Source organism: Oncorhynchus nerka, linkage group LG27 (assembly GCF_034236695.1).
Source record: "Oncorhynchus nerka isolate Pitt River linkage group LG27, Oner_Uvic_2.0, whole genome shotgun sequence".
NCBI lineage: Eukaryota > Metazoa > Chordata > Actinopteri > Salmoniformes > Salmonidae > Oncorhynchus > Oncorhynchus nerka.
The window spans coordinates 36,829,958-36,855,400 of record NC_088422.1 but is presented as its reverse complement, the minus strand read 5'-3'; the positions used below and the strand labels follow the sequence as shown (position 1 = coordinate 36,855,400).

At 44.0% G+C, this 25,443-nt stretch overlaps 1 protein-coding gene across 1 annotated transcript; it reads right to left on the bottom strand.

Annotated features, from left to right (window-relative positions):
• Window positions 1–918: 918 nt before the first annotated feature.
• Window positions 919–23,493, bottom strand: sv2ca (synaptic vesicle glycoprotein 2Ca). The gene is made up of 12 exons (XM_065011646.1): window positions 22,702–23,493; window positions 14,359–14,539; window positions 12,237–12,388; window positions 8,271–8,404; window positions 7,411–7,500; window positions 6,653–6,763; window positions 6,456–6,544; window positions 5,802–5,966; window positions 5,367–5,500; window positions 4,943–5,149; window positions 4,560–4,719; window positions 919–4,413 (listed from the first exon to the last, which is right to left on the bottom strand). Exons 1-12 carry the CDS (start codon window positions 23,306–23,308, stop codon window positions 4,230–4,232), a joined length of 2,214 nt encoding a protein of 737 aa, XP_064867718.1. The 5' UTR covers window positions 23,309–23,493; the 3' UTR covers window positions 919–4,229.
• Between the last annotated feature and the right edge of the window lie 1,950 nt (window positions 23,494–25,443).

Sequence of the window (25,443 nt, the reverse complement as noted above, 5' to 3'; positions counted from 1 at the left end):
GGTTTATGGACAGGGATGATAAATTAATGCTGGCTACACACTATCATGCCAACCTAAACCCTACTTGTTCAGATATTTAATTTTCCATTCCAGCATTGTCCCAGCAACGGTAGATTACATAAATGCCCTATTTCACACATGTACAAGTGTGTATTAATATTCATGTGTGAATTGGAAATGCCATTATCAATGGTGACCCACAAGCAATAAGGGTTACGTGCCTTGCTCAAGGGCACCTAGGCAGAGTTTACACCTTGCTCGGGGATTCGACCTAGCGACATTTCAGTTACAGGCCCAACGCCCTTAGCGTTAGGCCACCTGCAGCCATGACATGTAACTAGGCCAGAGCAGTGCAGCTTGATATGCCTGCCTGTAATCATTTATTGCGTTGCCCAAGTTCTTTCTTGTCTCTGCTGTGCTGATGTTGCAGGGTGTGTGTGAGAGAAGTCTATAACTCCAAATTCCACGTAAAATTTCACTTGACATTTTATCTGTTTGTTTTGTTGGAATGTTTTTATTTTTATTGAAAGGCCAAAGCCAGGGGTAGATGTCATGTCTTAACTTGGCATGCGTAATGCCCACTAGCTACGACATCGTATCCAACTTTATAGGACTGGAATTATAGTAGTCTATACTAATTGAAAATCTGCATTTTTAATTCCTGACAACAATTGATAATATTTTCTGACTTGCAAACATTGAAGGCAAGATAACTCATATATTTCTTAGAGGTCTGATTATGAGAGTGCAGGGCTAAATAAAAGCTATTATTAGTGTAATACGATTTTGGGCCCAATGCTCTGCAGTCTGTATGCACTCTATCTGATATAATATTATCTTCAAAATGACCTGCTGCAGACCTATATAAGCTGCAATGCACTCAAGCTTTATATCCTCAGGAGTTGAATGAACACATGATTGAATTTGCTAGAGAACATAAATCTTTATTTCATATACTTGATGCTCATAAGCAGCACTATTTGCAATTCCTGCCATTCTCCTTTAATTAAAACAATATTCACAGGGCATCATTTGGCAAATGTTTCTCTACTCAGCTTCACAGTCATCCCACAATTGGCATGCCCTTCACAATAATGTACACACCTTTGTTCATCTGAACCCACACATTTGTTCATCTGAGCCCACACCTTTGTTCATCTGAGCCCACACCATTGTTCACTTAAAAAAATGTCCCCAAAAAACTGACGAGTGATACATTCACTTTTTTTCTTCCAAAAATCTACCATTTTCTCTTCTTCTGGCAGAAGAATACAATAAGAACACAAAGTTGAGCAGAAAAAAAGAGAAGTTTCATACACACATGCAAGTTTGTACACACAGTAGTAGAGGACATGTGGCTTTAAGCCAAGGAAACACAGACGTAGAACATGGATAGATGGATTTATCGCTTGAACACAGCTGGAGAGGCATCAGTCAATCAAAAAGCATACAGATTTAACTCAGAAGTCCACCAAATACAGCATTGATATGTACAATACTTACACACACACACACACACATTTGTTTTACTATCCTTGTGGGAACCAAACTATTTATTCCCATTCAAAATCCTATTTTCACTAACCCTTAACCTAACTCTAATGTTAACCCTAAAACTAAGCCTAACCCTAACTCTTATCCCTAACCTAACCTCTAAGCCAAACATAGGAATTTTCCTTGTGGGGACTGGCGAAATGTCCATACCTGTCCAGATTTCCCTTGTTTTACTATCCTTGTGAGGACTTCTGGTCCCCACAATGATCATCAACAAGTCAGATCATTTGTAGTGCATACCAAGAAGCAAACAATCAGCAAACAGACTTGACCATATCCGAGATGATGTAAAGCTAAAATAAGGAGGGGGCAAGCAGACCGCAGTTTTGATACAGTGGACTACGAACACTATGATATACTCACAGATACGACACACACGGGAACAGGAGAGCTACACAGGCAGTAAGCCATAGATAATACTAAGGAGCCATGTAGAGATGTAGACCTGCGACTGAGGTCTGGTGATCATACTGCTTACAGTAACGACAGCTACCTGCAGGATGCCTTATCAACGTCAGACGCATTTGTCAACTTTGGGTGAGAATTTAGAGACTGCAACATTATGCAGTGTACAGCACTAATGAAATGGCATTATACAGTGAAAAGATTTATACATGCGCTACGTACTGAATTATGTGTACAACATTTTGAAAAATACTGTTTTGTTACTGATTCCAAAATGTCTTCCAAATGGTCACAGGTGGGTTTTTTATCCACGCAAATGCATTCCCACTGGGCACACACTGGTTGAATCAACGTTGTTTTCACGTCATTTCACTTCAATTACGTCTTGTGGGGGGTCACTCTTATGCAAGCAGTTACTAACTTACTTACTTACTACTTACTTATTGCTTTAAATAACATTTGATATTTTCCAATCCAGTTTAAAAAATAATATTGTCTTCCAACTTCATCTGAGGGGAGGGCATCTTTTTTTAAACTGATATGGAGGTTGAACCTTTTACACGTCACAATGTGATGATGTACAGTACTTGAAAATGTTGACCGTAGTGAGAAGGGACATCACACACACAGAGTTCACTTCCTGTTTACCTCCTGTACCCTTCAGTCTCCTGTTCTGTTGTCTATGAGGAGAACGCTCCGGTGAAGAAGAGGCACATTTAAAAAAAGGCCATTCAGTATCTTGAAAAGGAAGCAGCCTGACATGTCATTACAAAGTCAGTGCCGAAGAGAAACACCAAATCAAAGGCTGAACATAAATACATCCCGATCAGGAAGCCTGCATACAATACAACACATAGGAGAAGTGGAGAACAAGAGTAGATACAAAAAAATTGGATTCTTACATTTTCCCCCAAAAATTCTTTAGAACAGCTGCAGATACATACCCGCAAAAGAAAACATAAATATTAACATATTGATACATTTAGTATGTACACTTCAAATAACAACAAATCAAGTTATTCAATATGGCCTAGAGAGCTGGTGCAAAGGGCTTTGACATTGAGTGTTTATATATGACTGTGGTAGAGTGCGGCAGAACACTGTAATAAAAACACATCTTTATGCATCTGTCAGTGTAAACTAATAAATAAATAGCCACAACTGACAACAAACACATTATTATAGTTTCAGGTGTTATCTGGGAGAAGCTTAGCTTAGTTAAGACCTGTCCATCACCATGACTCTTCATGGTTGACAGTTCAGGGTATGTGCGTATATCTAGCAGACATTACAAGTGAAACATTATGTAAGAACACGTCAAGCCTGACAAAGATCCATCTACACTCGGTGGCCCAGAAATACCCTTGTTCTCTCCCTTGGCCTGTCTGTCTAGGCCAGCTGTGTTGCAGGTGTGTGGTCTCCAGTCTTTCTGATCATCTATTCCCCTGTCTCTCCCACTGCAGGGTGGCTGTGCTCAGAACAGCTTGTTATCCCCTCTCTCCTCCATCTGTCCTGGCCTAATAAGAACGCATTCATATGTACAGCACTAACCCTGCCCCTGCAATGACTCCAGACAAACATGCCTGGAAGCTACTGCTCATAAGATACAAAGCAACAGGCGCTACTGACATCTATACAACTCACATAGCACTAGCTCAGTACTGACTTCACAAGCCAGCTCATAGCAAACAGGCCTTGACACTGATATAGAGTCTACTTCAGCCAACTACAGGACCCATTATACAGTAGTTCCCTTCACAGCCAGTACTATACAGGGATGGATGGACATAATCCACAGGCAATGGCCTGGCCATCAACCAGTCATGAACAACTGACCATCAATTCCCCTGAACAATGCTCACCACAAGCTTCACTAAAATATATACCCCACTAACTCTTATGATTATATCATGATGAAATAACATGAAAATATTGAGTGACATCATTCCATCCTGGACGGGGCGTTGTGACGTCCCCAAATATTACATTCAATAATAAATAGGAGTTTCCCTTTGACACCAGGGAATTGTGCAGATGGTCTGGAGCTTGGGTTGTGTCTTGTACATACATAAATTGATAAAGTGAAAGTAGATATACTGTTTTGTAGCAATATGGGGTGGGGGTGGGGAGTTATGCAATTGAACTCCCTTTGAGACCACAAGCGGCAATAAGCAAATCAAATCTCAAACATCCATAGGACATGTTTGAAGCAAACCCTTTGCACCAGGTTTGGCCCAAGTCTTCCACAGGCCAGGTGGTCCTTCCTGGGGCTACATGAGTACGTTGGCCCTGGTATCAGGCAGCCGGAGCCCCACCAGGCCTCCACACACCAGCACAGATGAGGCCAGAAGGATGGGGATGGACTTGGTGATGCCAACCAGAGAACCAAAGATCAGGTTTCCCAACACTGCAGCCAGCTTACACAAAGCGTTACAGAACCCAAAACCTGTCCCTCTGACAGAGAGAGAGAGAGAGAGAAGGGGGGATTGGAAAGTCTTTTAGTGATTTACAGGAGTTTTATATGTATGTCTGTGTGTTTTTTCATGCTTGTTGTGTGTGCAGATAGGAATGGATCATTTATATTTTCTTGCTAACTATACCTTCTGTCTGTAGGGAAGGACTCTGTGGTGACCACGTCCAGTGAGTTCCAGGCTGATATGCTCAGGCCGTTGTAAAGGCACAGCATGAAGATCATCATCGACTCACTGGTGCCGAACCACAGGAAGAAACAACTGATCCCTGACAGAACCATGGAGCCACCTGTACACACACACACACACACACACACACACACACACACACACACACACACACACACACACACACGTGCAGACACACGCAGACACACACACACACACACACGCAGACGCACGCAGACACACGCAGACACAACATCCTTTTTTTATTTGAACAACCTGATACAGTCATGCTCATAACAAAGGCAGCCCTCAGAAAGGACTTTGCAAACTATCCCTGTACATACCTAACATGGAAAGGCGTCCGATTTTATCCATGAGCAGTGCCGAGACGATGTTGCCGGGCAGAACAGCCAGAGTTCCAAGGAAGTTGATGAAGTAGACCCAGTAGGCGCTGTAGTCGTCGTCAAATGTCATCTGACAGCCCGTCTTGTTGTGGTGAAACGTGCTGTTGATCACCTCTGTGTCATCTATCAGTTTGGAGTCATCGATGTCTGCCATCACAAACAGGAATATAGGCATGACTGAGACTGTAGCAAAGAAAGGACAATACCTAGCAAACATTTTTCAGCCCGTCGAAACTATATCTTTACAAAAAAGGAAGTATGAAAGAAAGGAGAACAGGTCAAGCCTGACAAAGATCCTTCTGGATTCTTCACGGTGGCCCAGAAATGCCCCTGTTCTCTTTCTGGTTCTGTTCGTCTGTCTTACCAGTGTTGTAGAAGAACGCCTCGATGAAGGTACAGTTCCGGAAGTAGGATCCCACCGACGTCACGTCGTCAAAGTAGCAGTTACGGAAGGTGGAGTCAATGAAGGTGATGGACTTCAACTTCATATTAACAAATCTGGACGGTTCAACAGAGGAAAGTGTATGTGTGGACATGGTTAGTTACGAATGCCTACATGTCATGTTCATTTTACAGAGAAATCCTTGTCGATTCTGTGTTTAACATTTACTCATCTCATCTAGTTGACAGAGACAAAGCAGATAAGACAACATGCCAGATTAATATAAAAGCACCATAGTAATGACTCACATTTCCATCCATACTCCATTTTAGTCCATCAGTCCCATTTTCATTGAGGATGCAGTTATAACTGCTTGTTCAGCATTAATGTTGGAAGAGTTTTCTCTTTCTTCCCTACCTGTCGTTGATGAAGACACCATTGGTGTGGATCTGGTTCTCCATGGTGAAATTGAAGGTGAAGTCCTCGATGCGTTCGTTGCTGTGGATCTTCACCTTGGAGGCGTAGTCATCTGCCTGGAGGTGCTTGATGACGTCAGGGAACCACACAGACAGGCCGTAGTACCTGGATCCACAGACACACACAGTGTCGTCACCAACATAAAGGTTAGGTTATGTACGTACTCACAGGGAATTTGGCGTAGGGAGTCACTTTAGTGGATATAGGTTAACAAATAGAAAGACATCTATGTTTATACATAGGAGCCAGATGAAATGTATAGGAACTATAGGGGTAGAATACACGGTTTCTGTTGGGTTTCCAGGAGTGTTCTTTTCTTCTCAGGCTGCTTGAATTCCCACCCTGTCACACTGAGAGGAGAGGCCAATAAAAGCATATTGATTCAGTAGTTCTCCTGAGAGCAGGGAGCTGCGACCTCTGCTACCACGTTGGACAGCTGACAGAAATGCAATGTGGCTGCAAGTGCAAAAGTCTATGCCATTTCCTGACGAAAGAAGTTAGCCTATTCTGACTCCTACAACTCTAAATTAAGAACCGGACCTTTCTATCAGGAGAGAGGAAGGGAGCGGGAGTCATTACAATATAAAAACTTACCCAAAGGACAGAGTAAACCACACAATAGCTAGCTTGATAGTACTTTCTTTCAGAGGGTAGTCGAAACACTTCATAAAGTTAACCCAGATCTGTGTGGAGAAACAAGAGAGACACATCAATAATGATTTGTGAGAGTGCAGTGCAGGATAATGCCGCTTCCATCATGGCCATCTAGCGAGCAAACAGAGAAAACCCACCCCACATAGCTCTGTCTTGGACCTGAAGAGGGCCTTGGAGACTGGGTTCCCCGACTCTGATTTAATCTCCACCAGCTCATCCAAATGCTTGGGGATCTTGATTCTGTTCACCTGGGATGGGAATTATGGGAAATTGAGTTTTTAATAACATAATTACATCAAAAGTCATGTTTATGCTGTTTCTTTCTTGTAGGCTACTGCCGGTGGAGAAATGTAACTGGAAGGTGGTCTGTGGCTGTGGTCCATTCATTGGATATCTGTGGGTGGTACAAGGAAACTCGGGCCCTGGAAGCACCTCGAGGAATTGGAATTTACCTGGTTCTCTTACAGTATCTACAACTATTCTGCATTGCTTTTAAATGTTTCTATGGAAAAAAGTAGGCTATGCAAATTGATAGGCAAGTTTTGCAATTCAAGATTGATTGAGCCCTTATGCTATTGCATTAGCAGCAAAAACCTGCATCTTAAAATATAGGCTACAGATGTATCATGAGATTTGCAAGGGCTTTAGTTCACTTCCAGAGACAGGACATCTGACACCAAATGAAAAGCTCTAAATGTAGATTGACTGGGGTGCTGTTTCCGGGCGCGCCTCGGGCATTGCGTATTTGAATGGCACAAAATACCTTTCAAAACCTTTTCATATCATTGATATTTATACTCGGCACATATTTAAACAAGTCACAGCGCTGGCGGTTATAAGCCTTCGTTTTTCTACTGCGTGAACAAAGCAAGAGCCGAGGCGGGAAAACACTCACGGTGAAGACTTTCTCCGGCTGCCCACGCGCTCGCATGTTGGTGTCATGGATCTGCTTGAGGATCATCCAAGCCTCGTCGTGCTTCCCCACCTGACAGGAGGGAGAATTAAACGGGATTAACGGAGAGAGAACCGGGAGCACTCCTCCGTGACAGCCATGCTCATGCAGGGAGGAGATGGGCTGAGATGACAGGAGTCACGACAACGATGACTCATTTTACTTCAAAGTATAATTCTCCTACAGAAACAGGCGTAGCCAACTGTCACAGTCGTTAGTGTATTATTATTTGCCATCTTCCACAAAACATGCAAAATGGCGTGCCATGTAGCCCAGACCTCTGCTGCTGAAGCTTTAGGCTGACTAACTGTTTGCCTCATAGGCCTTGTTGTTGAAGAACAAAGCATTTCCAACTTTCATGAAAAAGTCATGTGTGGGCCTGGGTGGACACAGGCCCACCCACTGGGAAGCCAGGCCCTGCCAGGCCCACCCAATCAGACAGCAAAAACAAATAAAATACTCCTCAGCACCCACTGTCATGAACACACTTAAGCATTATAGTAACCTAGGATAATGTACCCTCTTCAATGGTTTTCTGAGGAAATAGATGCTATAGACACCTAAGCTGCTATAAGGCCCTGGGTTAATGATAACCGATCCTTGCACTATCATCAGACTTAAATAACCACTTATATAGGCTATATGTCTATCTGGGATTGGTCTACATTCTATTAGTTGCCTATACTGTTCAGAACTGGAACTATTGAATTGAAAAGCTGACCATCCATGCCCACACACAGACATAGTCTGTGAGGGGCAGGCACTCTCCCTAAAACCCCATTTCCCATAACGCTTTACTTTACCTCCAGGTAAAACCTGGGGCTCTCGGGCATGAAAGTGAGAGCCACAACAGCACAAACGCAGGGCAGGGCGCAGACGACCACAAACACTCTCCAACTGTGGAACTGGTAGGCAGAACCCATACTGAAACTCCAGCCTGCAACCAATCACACACGAGAGAACACATCAGCAACCAATCACACACAATACATCATCAAACAATCAGACACAAGAGAACACATCAGCATGTTTTACATAATGGTCACATTCTCAAGAGAGGGAGCTTCGATTTTTCAATTCATACAATATTCAGCTTGTTGTTGGTCTCCGTTCATAGTAGTTCAAAAATGTCACAGGAGTGGGTCTTTTAAGTTACTTGTGGGCAACTGACTGTTGCTTCCCTTGGTGATGTGACGTCTGTTCTATTTGCACAATTTCTATGGGGTATTTTCCAGAAGACCACACACAGAGGAAAGTGCAACACACAAAGCAAACAAATAAAGGAAGGAAAGAAAGGACATTTAAGTTAAATCATGTTGTACCTGATCTCATCCCACAGGTAGAGACTATGTCCAATTCATCTTCATAGCAGCAACACACGCACACACACATTACACACACATATTCTCACATACACAAACACATGCACACACACAATCAATTTCCAATTCCCCTCTCTAAATGCCACTTATCTCAGCACATTCTAAAGTCATTTTCTGGACTATTCTGGACTATTCAACAGCAAAGAATAAGAATTATATCTATCCTCAATCATTGTAATAGTACACAGCCATGTAAATCATCTTAGCCTCAACACTGAGCGACCCATGTACAGCACTGTAATTTCATAGCGCTTTCCCTTAGGCACAGTAGAACCCTTCAAACCCTTAAATGTGTGTTTCATACATTCTGTGAAATAGTTTATAAATATCAAATTTGTTGCCCACTTTAATGGATCTTACTGAAAATTTGATGGAACATCGAGAAAGTAAAATATTTTCTGAATCACCTTTATTCGCCAAATAAATTTGTATGTACAGGAATTTGTGGTGCCGCCACAATAAACAGGATATACAGACAGATGATAAGCAGGATATATAGACAAACGATAAACAGGATATACTGACAGATGATAAGCAGGATCTACAGACAGATGATAAACAGGACATACAGACAGATGATAAGCAGGACATACAGACAGACGATAAACAGGATATACAGACAGACGTTAAGCGGGATATACAGACAGATGATAAACAGGACATATAGACCGACAATAAACAGGATATACAGACAGACGATAAGCAGGATATACAGACAGACAACACAATGGGCACAGAATTAACACAAATCCACATGCGGTATGTACACTATAAACACTGTAGCTGAGAACTACAGTAACAGGGTAAATCCAAAACAATGAAGAGGTATATTTTTGTTCTCCTTATCTCCTTTTTACTGACAATGACTGTTCTTCAGTGTGTGGGAGTGTACATTAGTGTAAGAGGGCTAATGCAATGTGTGTGTGTGCTTATGTTCCCTGTTCCTATTTGGGGAAGGAGGGAGAAGAGGGATATTAGTGGTGACCTCCCACGTCTCTCCCTCTGGATCAAGCCTTTTTCTTTTTAACACGATTTAAAGGAATAACCCCATTATCCATCAGCACTGTTAATGTTAATGCAAGGAAATGAATCTAATGGCAGATTGATACCACCGCTTATGAACCACTGTGGAAATAAAGCCAGACTTGAAGAAAGGCTGTCATACACAGATCATCTCTCTCAAACCACCCGTGTATGGCAGGGGCTGTACATCATTCTGTGCATGCATCGGAGTCATCCACACACCGTGTTTGTAAGCGTTAATGTAAAGAACTGCTGAGATGTTACTGTAGTTGTGCGCTGAGTAATGACACTATCCTGTAGGTGTGTGTGGGAGGATGTCAAGGATTCCCAGATACTACCATGAAGGCAATCTCAATTCCTTACATTCAGGGTCTTGTGCATGTGTGTGTTGGTGTGAATGCATGAACTCTGTGTGTCTGTGCGCGCTTGCACATGTGTGTGTACGTGTTAACATGACACATGTATGCTGATGGTAATGTATTAGTGTGTGTGTGTGTGTGTGTGTGTGTGTGTGTGTGTGTGTGTGTGTGTGTGTGTGTGTGTGTGTGTGTGTGTGTGTGTGTGTGTGTGAGATTTGATGTGCTGCAGTGATTGCCTTGTCTATGGGGATATAGCTGTGCTGTCAGCCCCGGAGGGTTAGTGTCTTTTTAGCCATTGAAAATGTCATTACTGGGATAATGTACATAATTGACTAAGTGGATGGATGGAGGGAGAGAGGGAGAGAGAGATCCCTAGTAGTGTAACTAAAGGCTGCAGTATGACAGAGATCTCTTCTGTACAGGCTTCTGTAGGCTCCATCTGTGTCTTTGTCATGAGGCTTTAGAAGACATTAGGAGCTGCAGAGTGTTGAAGACAAGTGAGGAGGTATATAAAGAACTTTAATGGAGTATTAAACACCAATGAGGTGGTAGATGTGTGGTAATTCATCATTATCTGTTTCTATATGAGACAAAAGACTACACCTCAGGCTCCTCAGCCACATCGCTGTTGGCGGGCACTGCGGCAGTTGGAGAGAACATAAAAATCACCCAAAAGTGTTGGAGTATGCAGGGCACGCTCAGAGAGAGGGGGTGGGGGGGATAAAGGGGGAGGGAGATAAGGGGGGAGATAAAGGATAGAAAGGGAGAGGATATGGAGAGAGGAAGAGTGAGAGAGGAAAGAGAGAGTGTGTGTCAGAAAGAATGAGAGCAGAGTGGGTTTACTATCAAGCCTTCAAAGGGATATCTGCAGACCTGACAGCAGAGCTTTCTCAGTGAGACTCACTGGGTTTATCAGATTTGTGTGTGTGTGTGTGTGTGTGTGTGTATAGCCCTCCTCTATAGCCACTGCACAATAAAGAACAACTGTGGATTTTCCTAAAAGCAGCTCAATGATCTGAAATCTTAAATGAATCCCCACTGTTTCAGGTATCATTTCCTTCAATGTCTACAGTGCAGTCACTATTTGTACAAACAGGCATTTCAGTGGCTCAGCACGGCCGGCACAGTGAAATATCCTCCATGAAGCCTCTCACTGACGTCCCCCACGGCTGGGCTAAAACACGGCTCGACCATAAATCATGGCTAGCTGTAGCTTTGTCCCATTAGGTTAGAGCAAGAAGAAAAAGCTAATTATGCTTGATCAAGAAGAACATCCCCAGACAGAGAGAAGGAGAGGAGGAACAGGGAGGGAGGGAGGGACAGTGAGACGTGGTTGGAAGAGACATTGGGAGACAGTGAAAGAGGGGGAGGAAAGAGAGGGACAGAAAGAAAGGAGTGAGAGGGAAAGAAGATGAGCAGAGAGAAATAGGCTCAGACAGAGATATGGGTGGTGGGAGAGATTGATATAGTGTGAGGAAGAGAGAGAGGAAAGACCATTTTCAAGCCTTTCCCCTTTTCTTTATTGATGAGTGCAGCTTATTTCCAGTGTAGCGGTCGTAAATCACAGTCTCCTATCTCCCACCGTTACGCCTTCATCCTTTAAATATCCCTATGTGTGCCTGTATGTGTATCCCCGTGGTTTCCAGGCCTACATTAATCACTTCAACTGTCCCTCTCCCAGTCTGCAGCCACTTAGTTGATGCGCCAGCAGGGCAAACTGGCACCTTCACCCACGGTCACAGCTAAACGTTCCGCTGGTTATACTCTGCCAACCTGGATTTGTGCAGTAAGTTTTAACATTGTGTCCCATTGTTTGATTTGTTTTTACTTTGTAAACTGTACAATGTCAAATTATTATACCACATTCAGGGGCATCATAACCATCTAACCAAGAAGGTTTTGTTACTAAAATGCCTATGATGTGTTCATTCCACCTGTGTGAGTGTGAACTAGTCCTGGTGAGTCACCGTGGTGCGTTAATGTGGTATAACAGTATACTACTTACCGTAGTGTGGTATAATGGCCCAGGCCATGGCTGAAGCATAGATCTCTCCAATCATCCAGAACATGCAGAGCCAGCTCAGGTGCTCCCCTCTCTTCTCTCTGGACAGCACCTCCGCAAATAAGGAGAAGACGATGGGTACAACTCCCCCTGTTCTGAAGGAGACAAGGACAGGACAATGAGTTGCTTAATTATTTGGTGGCGCAATGCACCAGAAGATGATATGCCATAGGACAACGAGTAGAGCCACACGGATTATGCGGAAGGTAACATTTTCTTAACACCTACAAATTAGTTGACCCATGAAAATTAACTATATCTATAGTACATTGCTGCAACAACGACAAAAATTTGTTTTTTGTTACTTAAAAAAAAAAATTTGTGGGGCCTTTATTTTCTCTGAGGAACCTTTTGTATTGTGACGCAGCTGGAACAGTTTTTACTACTGTAAAAGTAGACAATAGAAACAAACACTCTAACAATTTTCCTGAAAATAAGCCAACTTTGCCAAAAGGGCATTTCCTTGGCTTTCCAGTTAACCATTAGGCTTGGAGCCAGTCGTCCATGACTCCAACAGAAGGCAGTTTGGCTGGCAAGCCTTTTCAATTACATTGAGTCCCTCTGGGGAGAGGGGCGGGAGGCAATTAGTAAATGAGCTTTTGACAGGGACCGTTACACCCCTCCAATATTTTCTCTCTATAAATCAATGCTCTGTTCTTACATTGCTAGACATGTGAGGCTAGAGGCCATGCAGCCAGTGAATAACAATATGGACATTCAGAAATGGTGCTGTAAAGACGTCTCCACTATCCTGCTGCGCTTTTGTTTCGTTTCCTTGTGTAGCGAAATAGAATGGAAGCTCGCCAGATCAGGATGGTCGTACTGGGCTAGTACAGTAGTTTCCAAATGTCACTTGTCCATCATAAGGCTGCTTTTTAAATGCCCCAGAAGCACATTTCAGACAATCATTTGTCACAGAGCCTTTCACTAAAGGCTTACCAAAAGCCAGTGTGGCATGACGACAGTGATGGCTAAGGAAACATCCCTAGGATTTGTCAAGCCAGGGGAAACCTTGACAAAAACACATCTGATTGAATGAGACACCAGAATCAGCGAGTGCAAGACTGTAAGAAAGGACTGAATGTTGTTTGCTGAGATATTGCTTTTAGAATTCTTGTGCACTTTTTGCTTGAACTTTTTCAAATTAATTTGACGAATGAGGGGAATTCTTTCGTGCTAATTGTTTTGTTTTTGAGTCTTGTAAAGCATTTTACCAGCAATGTTAAAATCATTAATCCACTCCAAGTAGAAGACGTGTTTACAAAGGCCCTATATTACAGTAAATATATTACAGTAAATCCCCTGTTATCACTGACACAGCCTAGTTGGTCTAAACTAAAGACTTTCATGATGGACGTTAGGAGCATACTGACAGGAGAGTGGTTGACACATTCACTACTAGTGTTTACAAAGGCTCACATGAATGAATGAAACAAGGTTTTAAGCCCCTATATTACAGTAAATATATTACAGTAAATCCCCTGTTATCACTAACACAGCCTAGTTGGTCTAAACTAAAGACTTTCATGATGGATGTTAGGAGCATACTGCCAGGAGAGTGGTTGACACATTCACTACTAGTCACACATTATTATTATTATTATGGATATAGATAGGAGTGAGTGAAACCTCTAGGGGTTATGTGGGTGAAATATAAGAGTTAGTCTATGTAAACAGAGGGGTCCACAACTAGATATTCATTCAAGAAACCAAAACAGATGATTTACAACAACAGATAATGAATGAATGACTAACTACTGTGAAAAGCAGTCTCTATGGGAATTAAGGAGTTAACGACGTAGAACTGCAGGGCCATTTGATGAACGACTTGAAAGGACACATCCTGGTTGTAGCTAGCTTTGTAAATTGGAACAAACTGAGTCAGTTGTCCTTACTCTACTGTTCATGTCACAACTCACAATACATTTTTTAATCTCCAGTATTATTTGTAATTCACTTTTCTAATTGTTTGTTTAGTGTGGATTATTACAATTCAGTAGCCCATTATTTAAGAGAAATAACACATTGATGTTGCTTGCCATTGTAACCCCAGTCAGATACTCACCCAAAGCCTGCGATCACGCGGCAGAGTAGGAAGATGCCATAACCCTGAACGAAGGAGGAGAGGAAGGCGAAGAAGCCGTTCACACACATGCAGATGAGCAGACACTGTCTGCGGCCCACCTTGTCCGACATGCCCCCCCAGAAGAACGCCCCCACCATCATCCCCAGGTACACAATACTGCCTGCAGAGAGAGAGAGACAGACAGAGAGAGACAGAGAGATACTTTAGATTTATACCATATCTATTTGCACAGCACAAAGAAATGCTCAAACCGATTGTCATCGAACCTTCAAACAAACCAACAAATACTGTGTGAATTTGACAGTGTAGATAAGAATTGTTGACTGGTGGATAAAGCTCATCTTAATGGTGGATTCACATCGTCTTCAGCAGAACACAGTGGACATTACTGTTTCCTTTATTTGATATATATATCCCATGCTATTTTAATATGCAATGTCATAATCACCTCTAGTCCCTCTCTACCTGACATCATATCCCTGCCAGGAGACATTGAGTGCTTCCTAATTGGCACCCTATTCCCTTTCTAATGCACTCCTTTTGACCAGGACCCATAGTGCTCTGGCCAAAAGTAGTGCACTATCTAGGGAACAGGATGCCATTTGGGACTGAACCATTAGGATTTATGGCCCCTCCGTGGGCTCTAGCTGCTAAAGTGAAGGGTATAAAATTGTCACAGTAAAGTATGGAGCGGCATTAAGGCCCATTAGTGCTGATTATCATACATCAATAAGAACATGTAATCACCAAATCTGTTGAACGACTCTGTTTTGTGTAATAAATTCCACTTCTCCTGAGAGTGGAGATGTCTTGGTAGAATAACAACTTGATAAATCCTGCTCATCTTTTGACTGTTAAAACCTTTATCTCATGCAGGAATAACAAAGGATCTCTCTTGCCTTGCTGCCCAAACCATAACCCAAATGATACTGTAGATTCAACTTTTCTTTCAGTTTTGTGTTCAATTATTTGCACATCCCAAGAGCACACTTCATAAATACCTTCACCAAGAACTATTCGATTCCTGTTACGTGTCAGAATGATAAGGAGTTATACAAGCGATGAAGTCCCTACAGTAAAACACAACCCATTCTCAATCCCACTGTGATGTGATGAGTGAATACAGAAGGAATGAACCTGGACCCACTAGTGTGACATGAATCAATGGGATGAAGAATGTGGTCAGTAATACAGTGCCCTTTGCAAACCAATAGAAAACCTCCCTGGTCTTTGTTGTTGAATCTGTGCTTGAAATTCCCTGCTCGATTTAGGGACCTTGCAGATTATTGTATATGTGGGGTAAAGATATGGGGCATTATGTGACTTGTTAAGCACATTTATTTTACTCCTGAACTTATTTAGGCCATAACAAAATGGTTGAATACTTATTAACTCGAGACATTTCAGCATTTCATTTTTAATACATTTTTAAAAACTCCACTTTGACATTATGGGGTATTGTGTAAGTGACACAGCATCTCAATGTAATCCATTTTAAATTCAGGCTGGAACACATCAAAATGTGGGAAAAAGTCCAGGGGTGTGAATACTTTCTGAAGGCACTGTACAGGGTGACTTGATCTCTGCAGCAATTTCACCCACTGTTGATCATAGTCTTGGAACACTATGAGATATCCTTCTCTATTGTTAACGCCACTGTTCCTGTACCCTCTCTAATCTCAGGAAGATGTTAATCTTTAGTCATAGTCCTGCTATGGCCTACCAGTCCATTTTGGAATCTTTCTAGGATTGAATCATTTCATGCATTGATAGAATGAATGCTGCGAAGTCCTGGTCAAGAGACCTTTCCATCAAACAGGATTCCTTAAGAGGACTCAGACACCATCTAAATACATTTTTTTTCATATAATAGGAAACCGAGATATAAACCGACGAGTAAACAGAAAATGGCGTCAAAGGGATAGCTCTGTCATTACAAAAGCACTGTCATTTATATTTTACATTTCAGTCGCTATGACAATAAAGAACAGATTGCAGATAGATTAGGCCATATTCTGATTACACATGGTGTGGTATAATTTAGCCTGAGGCAATGACGTCTGGTCCAAATAATTGCAATTCAGGGTATAACAAGATACACCTCATTCAGATCTCATCTCCCCACTGTTGTGGATAGATGGGGATCTGACTTAACTCTCTTACTTCAGGGGTCAAACTGGGGTCATTCACACTTGGCCATAGTCGCTAATCTGAGGTCCTTGTTTATGATCTAATGGTTGAGATGAGGATTTGGGGAGAGTCAGCAAGCCATTCGGCCATCTGATACAGCCCTGAAGCCAAGGCATTAGGAAGACAGCATACTCCTTGATCTCTTCCTGACAAAAGGGACTACATAAATAACATAAATAAATATATATATTTATATTTTTGCTAGGTAGCGTTAGCGAGCGCTAGTCGGCTGTACCTGCATCATATAGCTTTCTCTCCATCTTCTTTTTAAATAGTGAGCCAACATGTTTTCAGCACTTTTATTCTCATGCTCCCTCTGCAGCAGACATGTTTTTTATTATATATATAAAATAAAATAAATTACCCCTTTTTCTCCCCAATTTCGTGGTATCCGATTGGTAGTTACAGTCTTGCCTCATAGCTGCAACTCCCGTACGGACTCGGGAGTGGGGAAGGTCGAGAGCCATGCGTCCTCCGAAACACAACCCAACCAAGCCACAATGCTTCTTGACACAATGCCCGCTTAACCCAGAAGCCAGCCACACCAATGTGTCGGAGGAAACACTGTACACCTGACGACCGTGTCAGCATGCATTGTGCCCACAGGAGTTGATAGAGCGCAACGGGACAAGGACATCCCTGCCGGCCAAGCCCTCCCCTAACCCGGATGACGCTGGGCCAATTGTGCGCCGCCCCATGGGTCTCCCGGTCGCAGCCGGCTGCGACAGAGCCTGGACTCAAACCAGGATCTCTAGTGGCACAGCTAGCAACTGCGATGCAGTGCCTTAGACCACTGAGCCACTCGGGAGGCTGCAGCAGACATATATGTCATATGTTTGGAACATCAAATTGCAATAAAATCACAGTATCTAATCGTAATACCAGAATCGTGAGAATCGCGATACATATCGTATCGGCACCTAAGCATTGTGACAATATTGTATGGCGAGGTCCCTAGAATTTCCCAGCCCTACCCACAAGGGAACCCTTATGGTTCTAGGAAGAACCCTTTCCCCCCCACAAATAACCCTTTTGTCTCAAAAAGAGAGAAAGGAGCCTAGGATGCCAGATATCTTCTAAAACTGTAAAACAGTTGAACCATGATCATACTGTCTAATAGCCCCTAGAGGACGTCCGAATACCTCATTCGTGTATTGATTGTTGTGTGTTTTACTGCACAGCATCTGAGGGTGTGATCATCTCAGCACTGGCGCCAGGAAATAACGTGACTCATGGGGGAAAGACATCTACAGTATCACTATGTTGAAATACTCCAGCGTCCCATTCACCAACTGTCTAGAAGCATTTAGCCAGCTACACATGGTTGTGCAAAACCTATATTTATATGCTAGTATCCTCTATATGCTTTTCAGACACACAAGAACCCATCAAAGCTGCATGACTTCAGACAATATATTTCTCTTTAACTGTGCAGCCTCTAGTCTACAGACTATAGTCCCCCTGCTACTCTTGTTATGACCAGGCACTTTTCTAGGCGCTAGTTTGCTCCTGTAGAACCCAAGAAATTATTACGCTGCACAAACTGTTCTGCTGAAGGAAGCAACAGTGGACAGAGCATCTGGTGGTGAAACAGGGTTGGCCACACTTTCTAAGAAGTATGATACTAGTGCATTTAGGAATGTTCGTTCCACACACACATCACACATGGTTACTAAATAAAGTACTGCTAGACTAAATGATACAGGAATAGATATGACCAAATAGACATTCACCCCTCAGTTAAGGCTAGCTTAGAGGCAGACCGTTTGTCAGAGTGGCTCAGTGCTCCCCGTTATCTGTAGCCACTCCCTGTCCTGTCATGGCAGGGGAGTGGCGAGGGGGGGGGTGAACGCAGCTTCATTCAAACCTGCAGGCCAACAGAGGGTCAAGTCAATTCACATGTTATCCTCTGTCACAGGCTTTCAACCTTACCTTCCGTATAGAAACCACGTGAGCAAAGCCTGGGCGTCCGAGTCTATTCACGTGTAAAAAGTATAGTTCTATAAGCTATTGCCCAGAAGCCTGGCGGTTGGAGAGATAGATGACATCATTTATACACAGGTCACATCTAGAATAGCTGGGGAAAGGCAGGGTGAACGTATTTGTTTCTATTCCCTGTTGGGTGCTAGAAGGTGTGAGAGAGGAGAGTTGTGATGATGAGGTGATCTGTGGCCAAGCAGGAGGTGGTGAAACAACATGACTGTCTGGGTGATTGGGTTCTCTCAACAGGGTGAGACGAGACTGAATCATTGACAGAAAAAAAGACACCCTACTACACTGCCCTGGGATATTTATTTTCGACCCGAGGAAAGAGTGCCTCCTACCGAGCCCTCCAACACCACTTTCAGCAACATCTGGTCTCCCATCCAGGGACCGACCAGGACCAACCCTGTTTAGCTTCAGAGGCTAGCCAGCAGTGGGATGCAGGGTGGTGTGCCTCTGGTCCCAAAAGTGAAGAGAATATACCGTATTTGAATTTGGACAGGTTAAGTGCATGGCAACGAAACTCTACATCGTCCCATACAAAACACGCTGCATTAGAACTCTCAGACACAACTGTCCCAAAGCACTCACATAGATCACAGATATGTCAAAACACATCTACAAAACAGGGAAATGTTCAACAAACAGTCAGACACGCACCAACACACAAACCCTAAAGGGAGAGGTACTGGAGCTGAACAGTGCGGCAAAACACACACACACACACACACCCAGTTAAGGATCATGATTCAGCAGCTCTTGTAAACTTGACAATGAAGGGCAAAAAGAGAGAGATTGTAATGGGGAGGAGAACAGGGCAGATGGAGAAGGGGAAGGAAGAGGATGTAAACAAATAGAAAAGGGCAGAGAAAATTAGCATAGTGAGAGGAGAACGAGGGAGAGAAGTTCGAAAAAAGGAGGAGTGAAGAATAAGAGAGTGAGAGATAAAGAAAAAGAGAGGAAATGGAGTTCAGAGAAAGGGTGTATGAGAGGAAGTGAAGAGAGAGAGGGGGGGGGCATGGTGGTGGTGATTTTTGTGCTGTCAGATCCTGAGGAGCCCCCTAAGAGTAGTAAGAGCGCTCAGCTGCATCATGGTCTCTTTTCCGATTTCACGCTTTGATGCTCTTCACTCTTAGAGGGGTAAACTGTTTCAGCGCCACACAAAACGCTTGCCCTGTTCTATTCATACTGCATATAGGGGAGTACGGCGTGCCTGTCTGAATATAGGGGAGTACGGCGTGCCTGTCTGAAGCTAATTCTGTCACTGTAAACAACGGTCTGGTGATTTCCTTTTATTTGTATTTTTTTACTGTTTTCATACTCTCTCTTTACCTATCCTCTCGTCTCTTTTCTCCTCTCCTCTCTTCAGATCTTCTTTCATTTCCTGTCTGTTTTCTTTCTCACTGTGCTGATCTCTCCCTGCTCTTCTTTTTCTGCTTGTGTCCTCCTCTTCTTTCCCATATCTTTCCTCTCCTCTCCTCCACTCTCCTTTTCCCCTCATCTCCTCTCTTCTGTTCAGCTCCTTTACACTGAGCAGCGTGTAATCACATTTGTACCAGATCATGTCAGGCTTGATGGGATTCGTGCCCCCTCTTTTGCCGTAAGAAAACCACCACCTCTGCAGAAAAAAAGATTGGGTCTCTGTCACATTTTTGGTTGGTGGGGGTAGCAAAGATTTCAATGAAATCTTTATGAAATTATACTTATCTTGGGCCCAGGGGTGCAAGCACAATGGGATGACTCATTCAGCTAAGTAATGCTTCTAAGCTCCCTTGCATCAAGGGTAATGACCAGATAGGCGTGAAGTATTTTGATACTATGAGTGCTCGATAAGAGAACCCCCCCGACACACACACACTCTCCCACCCCACAGCCCTCTACCACACACACTCTCTCTGCGGTAGCAGCGGGTAATCTCTGCAGTGGCACTGCTATCTCACTGCAGTTTAGCCATGCTCAGCTGCCCCTGGCCTGGACCACGCAGATACTCACAGCCTGCCAGCTGGCTACCATATACAGAGAGAGAGAGACAGGGGGAGGGAGGGAGAGAGTCAGGGAGAGAGGCAGAGAGAGAGAGAGAGAGAGAGAGAGAGAGAGAGATGGGAGGGAGAGAGAGAGAGAGAGAGAGAGAGAGAGAGAGAGAGAGAGAGAGAGAGAGAGACAGGGGGAGGGAGGGAGAGAGTCAGGGAGAGAGACGAGAGAGAGAGAGAGAGAGACAGAGAGAGAGAGAGAGAGACAGAGAGAGAGAGGGGGAGGGAGGGAGGGAGAGAGTCAGGGAGAGAGACGAGAGAGACAGAGAGAGAGACAGAGAGAGAGAGAGAGAGAGAGAGAGATGGGAGGGGAGAGAGAGAGAGAGAGAGAGAGAGAGAGAGAGAGAGATAGACAGGGGGAGGAGAGAGTCAGGGAGAGAGACGAGAGAGAGAGAGAGAGAGAGAGAGATGGGAGGGGAGAGAGAGAGAGAGAGAGAGAGAGACAGGGGGAGGGAGGGAGAGAGCCAGGGAGAGAGACGAGAGAGAGAGAGAGAGAGAGAGAGAGAGAGATGGGAGAGAGAGAGAGAGAGAGAGAGAGAGACAGGGGGAGGGAGGGAGAGAGTCAGGGAGAGAGACGAGAGAAACTCCCATATCTACTGGGTGAAATTCCACAGTGTGCCATCACAGCAGCAAGATTTGTGACCTGTTGCCACGAGAAAAGGGCAACCAGTGAAGAACAAACACCATTGTAAATACAACCCATATTTATGCTTATTTATTTTATCTTGTGTCCTTTAACTATTTGTACATTGTATATATATATATATATAATATGACATTTGTAATGTCTTTACTGTTTTGAAACTTCTGTATGTGTAATGTTTACTGTTCATTTTTGTTGTTTTTCACCTTATATATTCACTTTGTATGTTGTCTACCTCACTTGCTTTGGCAATGTTAACACATGTTTCCCATGCCAATAAAGCCCTTGAATTGAAAATTGAGATGGATGGATGGATGGGAGGAAGGAAGGAAGGAAGTGGTAAAAGGAGGAAGGAGGGAGAGATGTAAAGAGAGAATGAAGGAGACAAAAAAGAGGAGGGAGAACAAAGGAGAAAGAGACTAAGAAAGGAAAGGGAAAGAGAGTTACAGAAAGAGAAAGGGAAGAAAACAGAGGAGGTGAAAAGTGATACAGTGAGGTGCTTTCTCATTCCTCCATCGTTCCCATGCAGCAGTTAAGATTCCTGTGGGATCCTGTTAGGTACAAATTTTATTCTGTAATTTAATCTGATTGATTTCATTTCATTTTTCAGATTGTATTATCCTGTTACACTGGGCTCAGTTTGACCAGCTTGCGATGCAAAGCCTCAGTCTCTGGGATGTTATTCATGTTTCCCTGCGATGGGTCTGCATGGAAACAACTAAATAAACTCAGGTAGAACTAACTAACCAACAAAGCACTGACATTAGTGTTGTTTGTATACAGAATGCACAGGTGTGTAATTAAATATTCCACAGAAAATCATGGTTTCCGGGTGGGACGGGAGGACGCGGGCGGGTTTATTTTCATATTTCTGTAGCTCTAACCCCGCTCTGAAAAAGAAAAATGACAAAACTAAATGAAAAGAGACACATCTGATGATGATTACATTGGACTCCAACAAGGTCAAAGTAACTCCACAATACACACAGACAAACACAATCCCGTTCAGCCTGAGTCACCTCATCTGGGGAGGGAGGGAGGGAGGGAGGGAGGGAGGGAGGGGAGGGAGGGAGGGAGGGAGGGAGGGAGGAGGAGGGAGGGAGGGAGGGAGCATGAATAAGGGTAAGCAGAGCATGGAGCAGTGAAAGTAGTAGTGCCATGTCTTACTGTGCAGGGGGTGGAGGGCTGACTGATTCTATGTTTTTACAATATGACATTAACACAGGCAGCCCCCAGACACACATGTCATGTCAGACTCGATAGTGATGGATTACAGACCTGCAGCCATCTGGACTAGTGTGACTCCAAGTGAACACATTGGGAAAACTAGTCCCTCAACAAGGACACAGAAACCAACGTACCATTACACGGTACTCTGTGGACAATCGTAATTTAATCCTGTTGTGATCTTACAGAAGTTTACAGAAACTGCTAAGCACTCATGTTTTAAACACACACACACCCCTAACTGCTTACCTAGCCATCCAGATCTGGAGTTGGAGCCACCCAGAGCACACATGTCCGTCTCGGCGCTGGGTAGAACGAACCCCACCACGAACACCTCCACCCCATCCGACATGAGGGCCAGGCCCAGCACCAGGAACAGCTGCCACTGGAACCTGCCGTGGCCACACTCCTGGATGATCAGCTCATACTGCTGGGCCAGTTCCTCCTCGTCCGCCTGCCTCTCCTGCTCCAGCTCCTTACGGTCCTTCAGGCTGTCTGTGACGGGCTGCCCCAGAGCCACCTGCCCCTCCCTGGCCCGCCTGTCTCCGGCCGCTGGGATTCCCTGGTACTCCCCTTCGTAGATCTCATCTTCGTCATCATGGCCCTCTGTGGCGTCGCTGGCATCACTGGCCTGGTCGTTGTCATTGTAGCCTCCGTCCTGCCTGGGAGGGTTACGGTAAAAGTCGTCCCCCTCGTCCACCTCGTCCTCGAAACGGCTGTATTTGCGCTGGGAGTACTCGTCTGTGGTGCTGTCCACGACCTTGTTGACCTTTTTCACAGCGTGCCGCTTGGCCTCCTTGACGATGTCCTTGGCCCCCTTCACTAAGGAAGTCCTGCTTTCGTAGCTGTCGTCCATTTTATCTCTGATGGACGTTCAGGGGTGGGAGTACAGAGGGGGTAAGAAGAGGGCAGAGGGAGATGGATGGAATCCGGCAGAGAGGTTTGGGAGCAGATCAGAGTGGTGGGTCTGGAGATGCAACAGGGAAAACCCTGAAGTCTGCAGTCACAACAGGAAGTTACCCTCACTGGCTGTGGTGTTCATTGGTCAAGCTGTGGAAGAGAGAAAGAGGTGAATAACTCGGGAAGTTTCGACATCTGCATTCATAACCAGACAAACAGGTGTTGCAGGAAAACAACTCTGACACCTAACTCTCTTAAACATTCGCTCGCTGTCCTGCCTGCCTGCCCCTTTCCCCTTTAATCATTTCCTTGAGTGATGTAAAGAAAATGGCTTTGGCCGTATTACACAGTTTATATTCATGAAGTATATTACATTTCCAGGAGAGCTCCCCTGTTCTATATTTCATGAGTCTCCTTCAGTCTCAGGTCTTAAACAGAGACAGGAAATGTGCTGAGTCATGATCAAGGTTCTGGTATATAAGAGCAGCTGTGGTGACCCAAGCGGAACCGTAGTGTCATCCTTAAATCCATGCATGAGGAGGATCCACGGGAAACACTGAAAGCAAATGGCCTCTGTGTCACCAGCATAATGTACAAACACATACACACTGTGTGTTCGAAAGGAAATTGATTTGGCAATGTCACTGATTTCATACACATGAACTAGGACACACGCACACACACAATGGGCAGGGGGAAACCCTCCCAGTCAGAGGAGGCCTGGGTTGGCAAGAGTGCACCCTCAGCAGAGTGGAAACAACCGGATGCATCCGGTTTTCAGGGGAAATGGAAAGAGAGCCTGTGACGTGACTTCCGCTTTTGGATGTTAACAACGCAACACTCCATCTTAACTCCTCCTCCACATTTACTGGATTGGTTGAATAGTGCAGAAGAGAACCTCCCCTCTCGTCAGGATCAGAAAGAAAGAATTGCCGTTCAGGTGTTTCCTTTACGCCTGCTACATTAGGTTAGCAGGCAGGAGTGTGACCCCAACATAACCCTGGAGTGATTCATTGTGAATGATCAAAGTGTAAACCAAGACCTACAGTATATCACAGATTGACTTAATCGCCCTGGCTGAACTCTTTCATACTACAGCTGCATAAAATATACATTGCTGATTAGAGGGAAGAAAGAAGTTAATTGGGAACTGTCAAGCTATTATCCAATGGAAGAAGGCTTTGATTCTGGTAGAGACTGAGAGGCGTGTCCTTATTCTGTAAAATTCTAAGTGCTGAAATTTGATATTTTTGTGTACTTTTAATTAACAAGTGTGGGTGTGTGTATCTCTGCATCCGTTCAGTGTGTCTCTGAGCTGCTCTCCACAGGGCCTAATGAACACTGAAGCTCTGTCAGGAGGCCACAAATCACCTCCCAGGCTCCAGCTCCCATTATACAATTTTACTGGGCAGAATGACACAGCTGATTCAAGGTGACTCTGCTAATCCCTTCTGTCTCATTGGCTGGCTTCTGCAGTTAAGACCAAGTCTCCTTTTATATGTACTGGTCATATTGCCTGTGTTATTCATCATTGTGACTAGTACAGGGTTCTGTGTGTTACTGCTTTGTCGTTCTTGTTATTGGGATCCTTTTTTTGCAGAGAACCTTAATTTGATGAACATCGCTGAGCTGTATTACAGAGGACACTCAGGTTAGGTGAAGGTAAATAACCATCTTCAGAGATTTAATATGCAAACCTGTCTCTCCCAACCCCCCTGCTATACTGTGCTACTCTACTATTGGAGCCCATTCTGCAGTTTATCTTGACAGCGAAGCTTGCACTTTTAATGCTTCTGTTATGTGAACTCAGAGTCAGGCGCTGCCAGTGGCTTGTCAAGACTCCTGACAGACTCTCAAGACATTGACGCTTCCTAGTGTTTCATGCAGGTCATGAGTTGGGTGCTCACACATACACAAGCACCTCTAAATGCAAAGTAAGCAAGCACACAAACACTCACACACACAGACGCACACTCTCTCATGCACTCTCTCTCTCTCACACACACACACTGATCACACACAGACGGTGGGTTATGTGTGTGTGTGTGTGTGTGTGTGTGTGTGTGTGTGTGTGTGTGTGTGTGTGTCCAG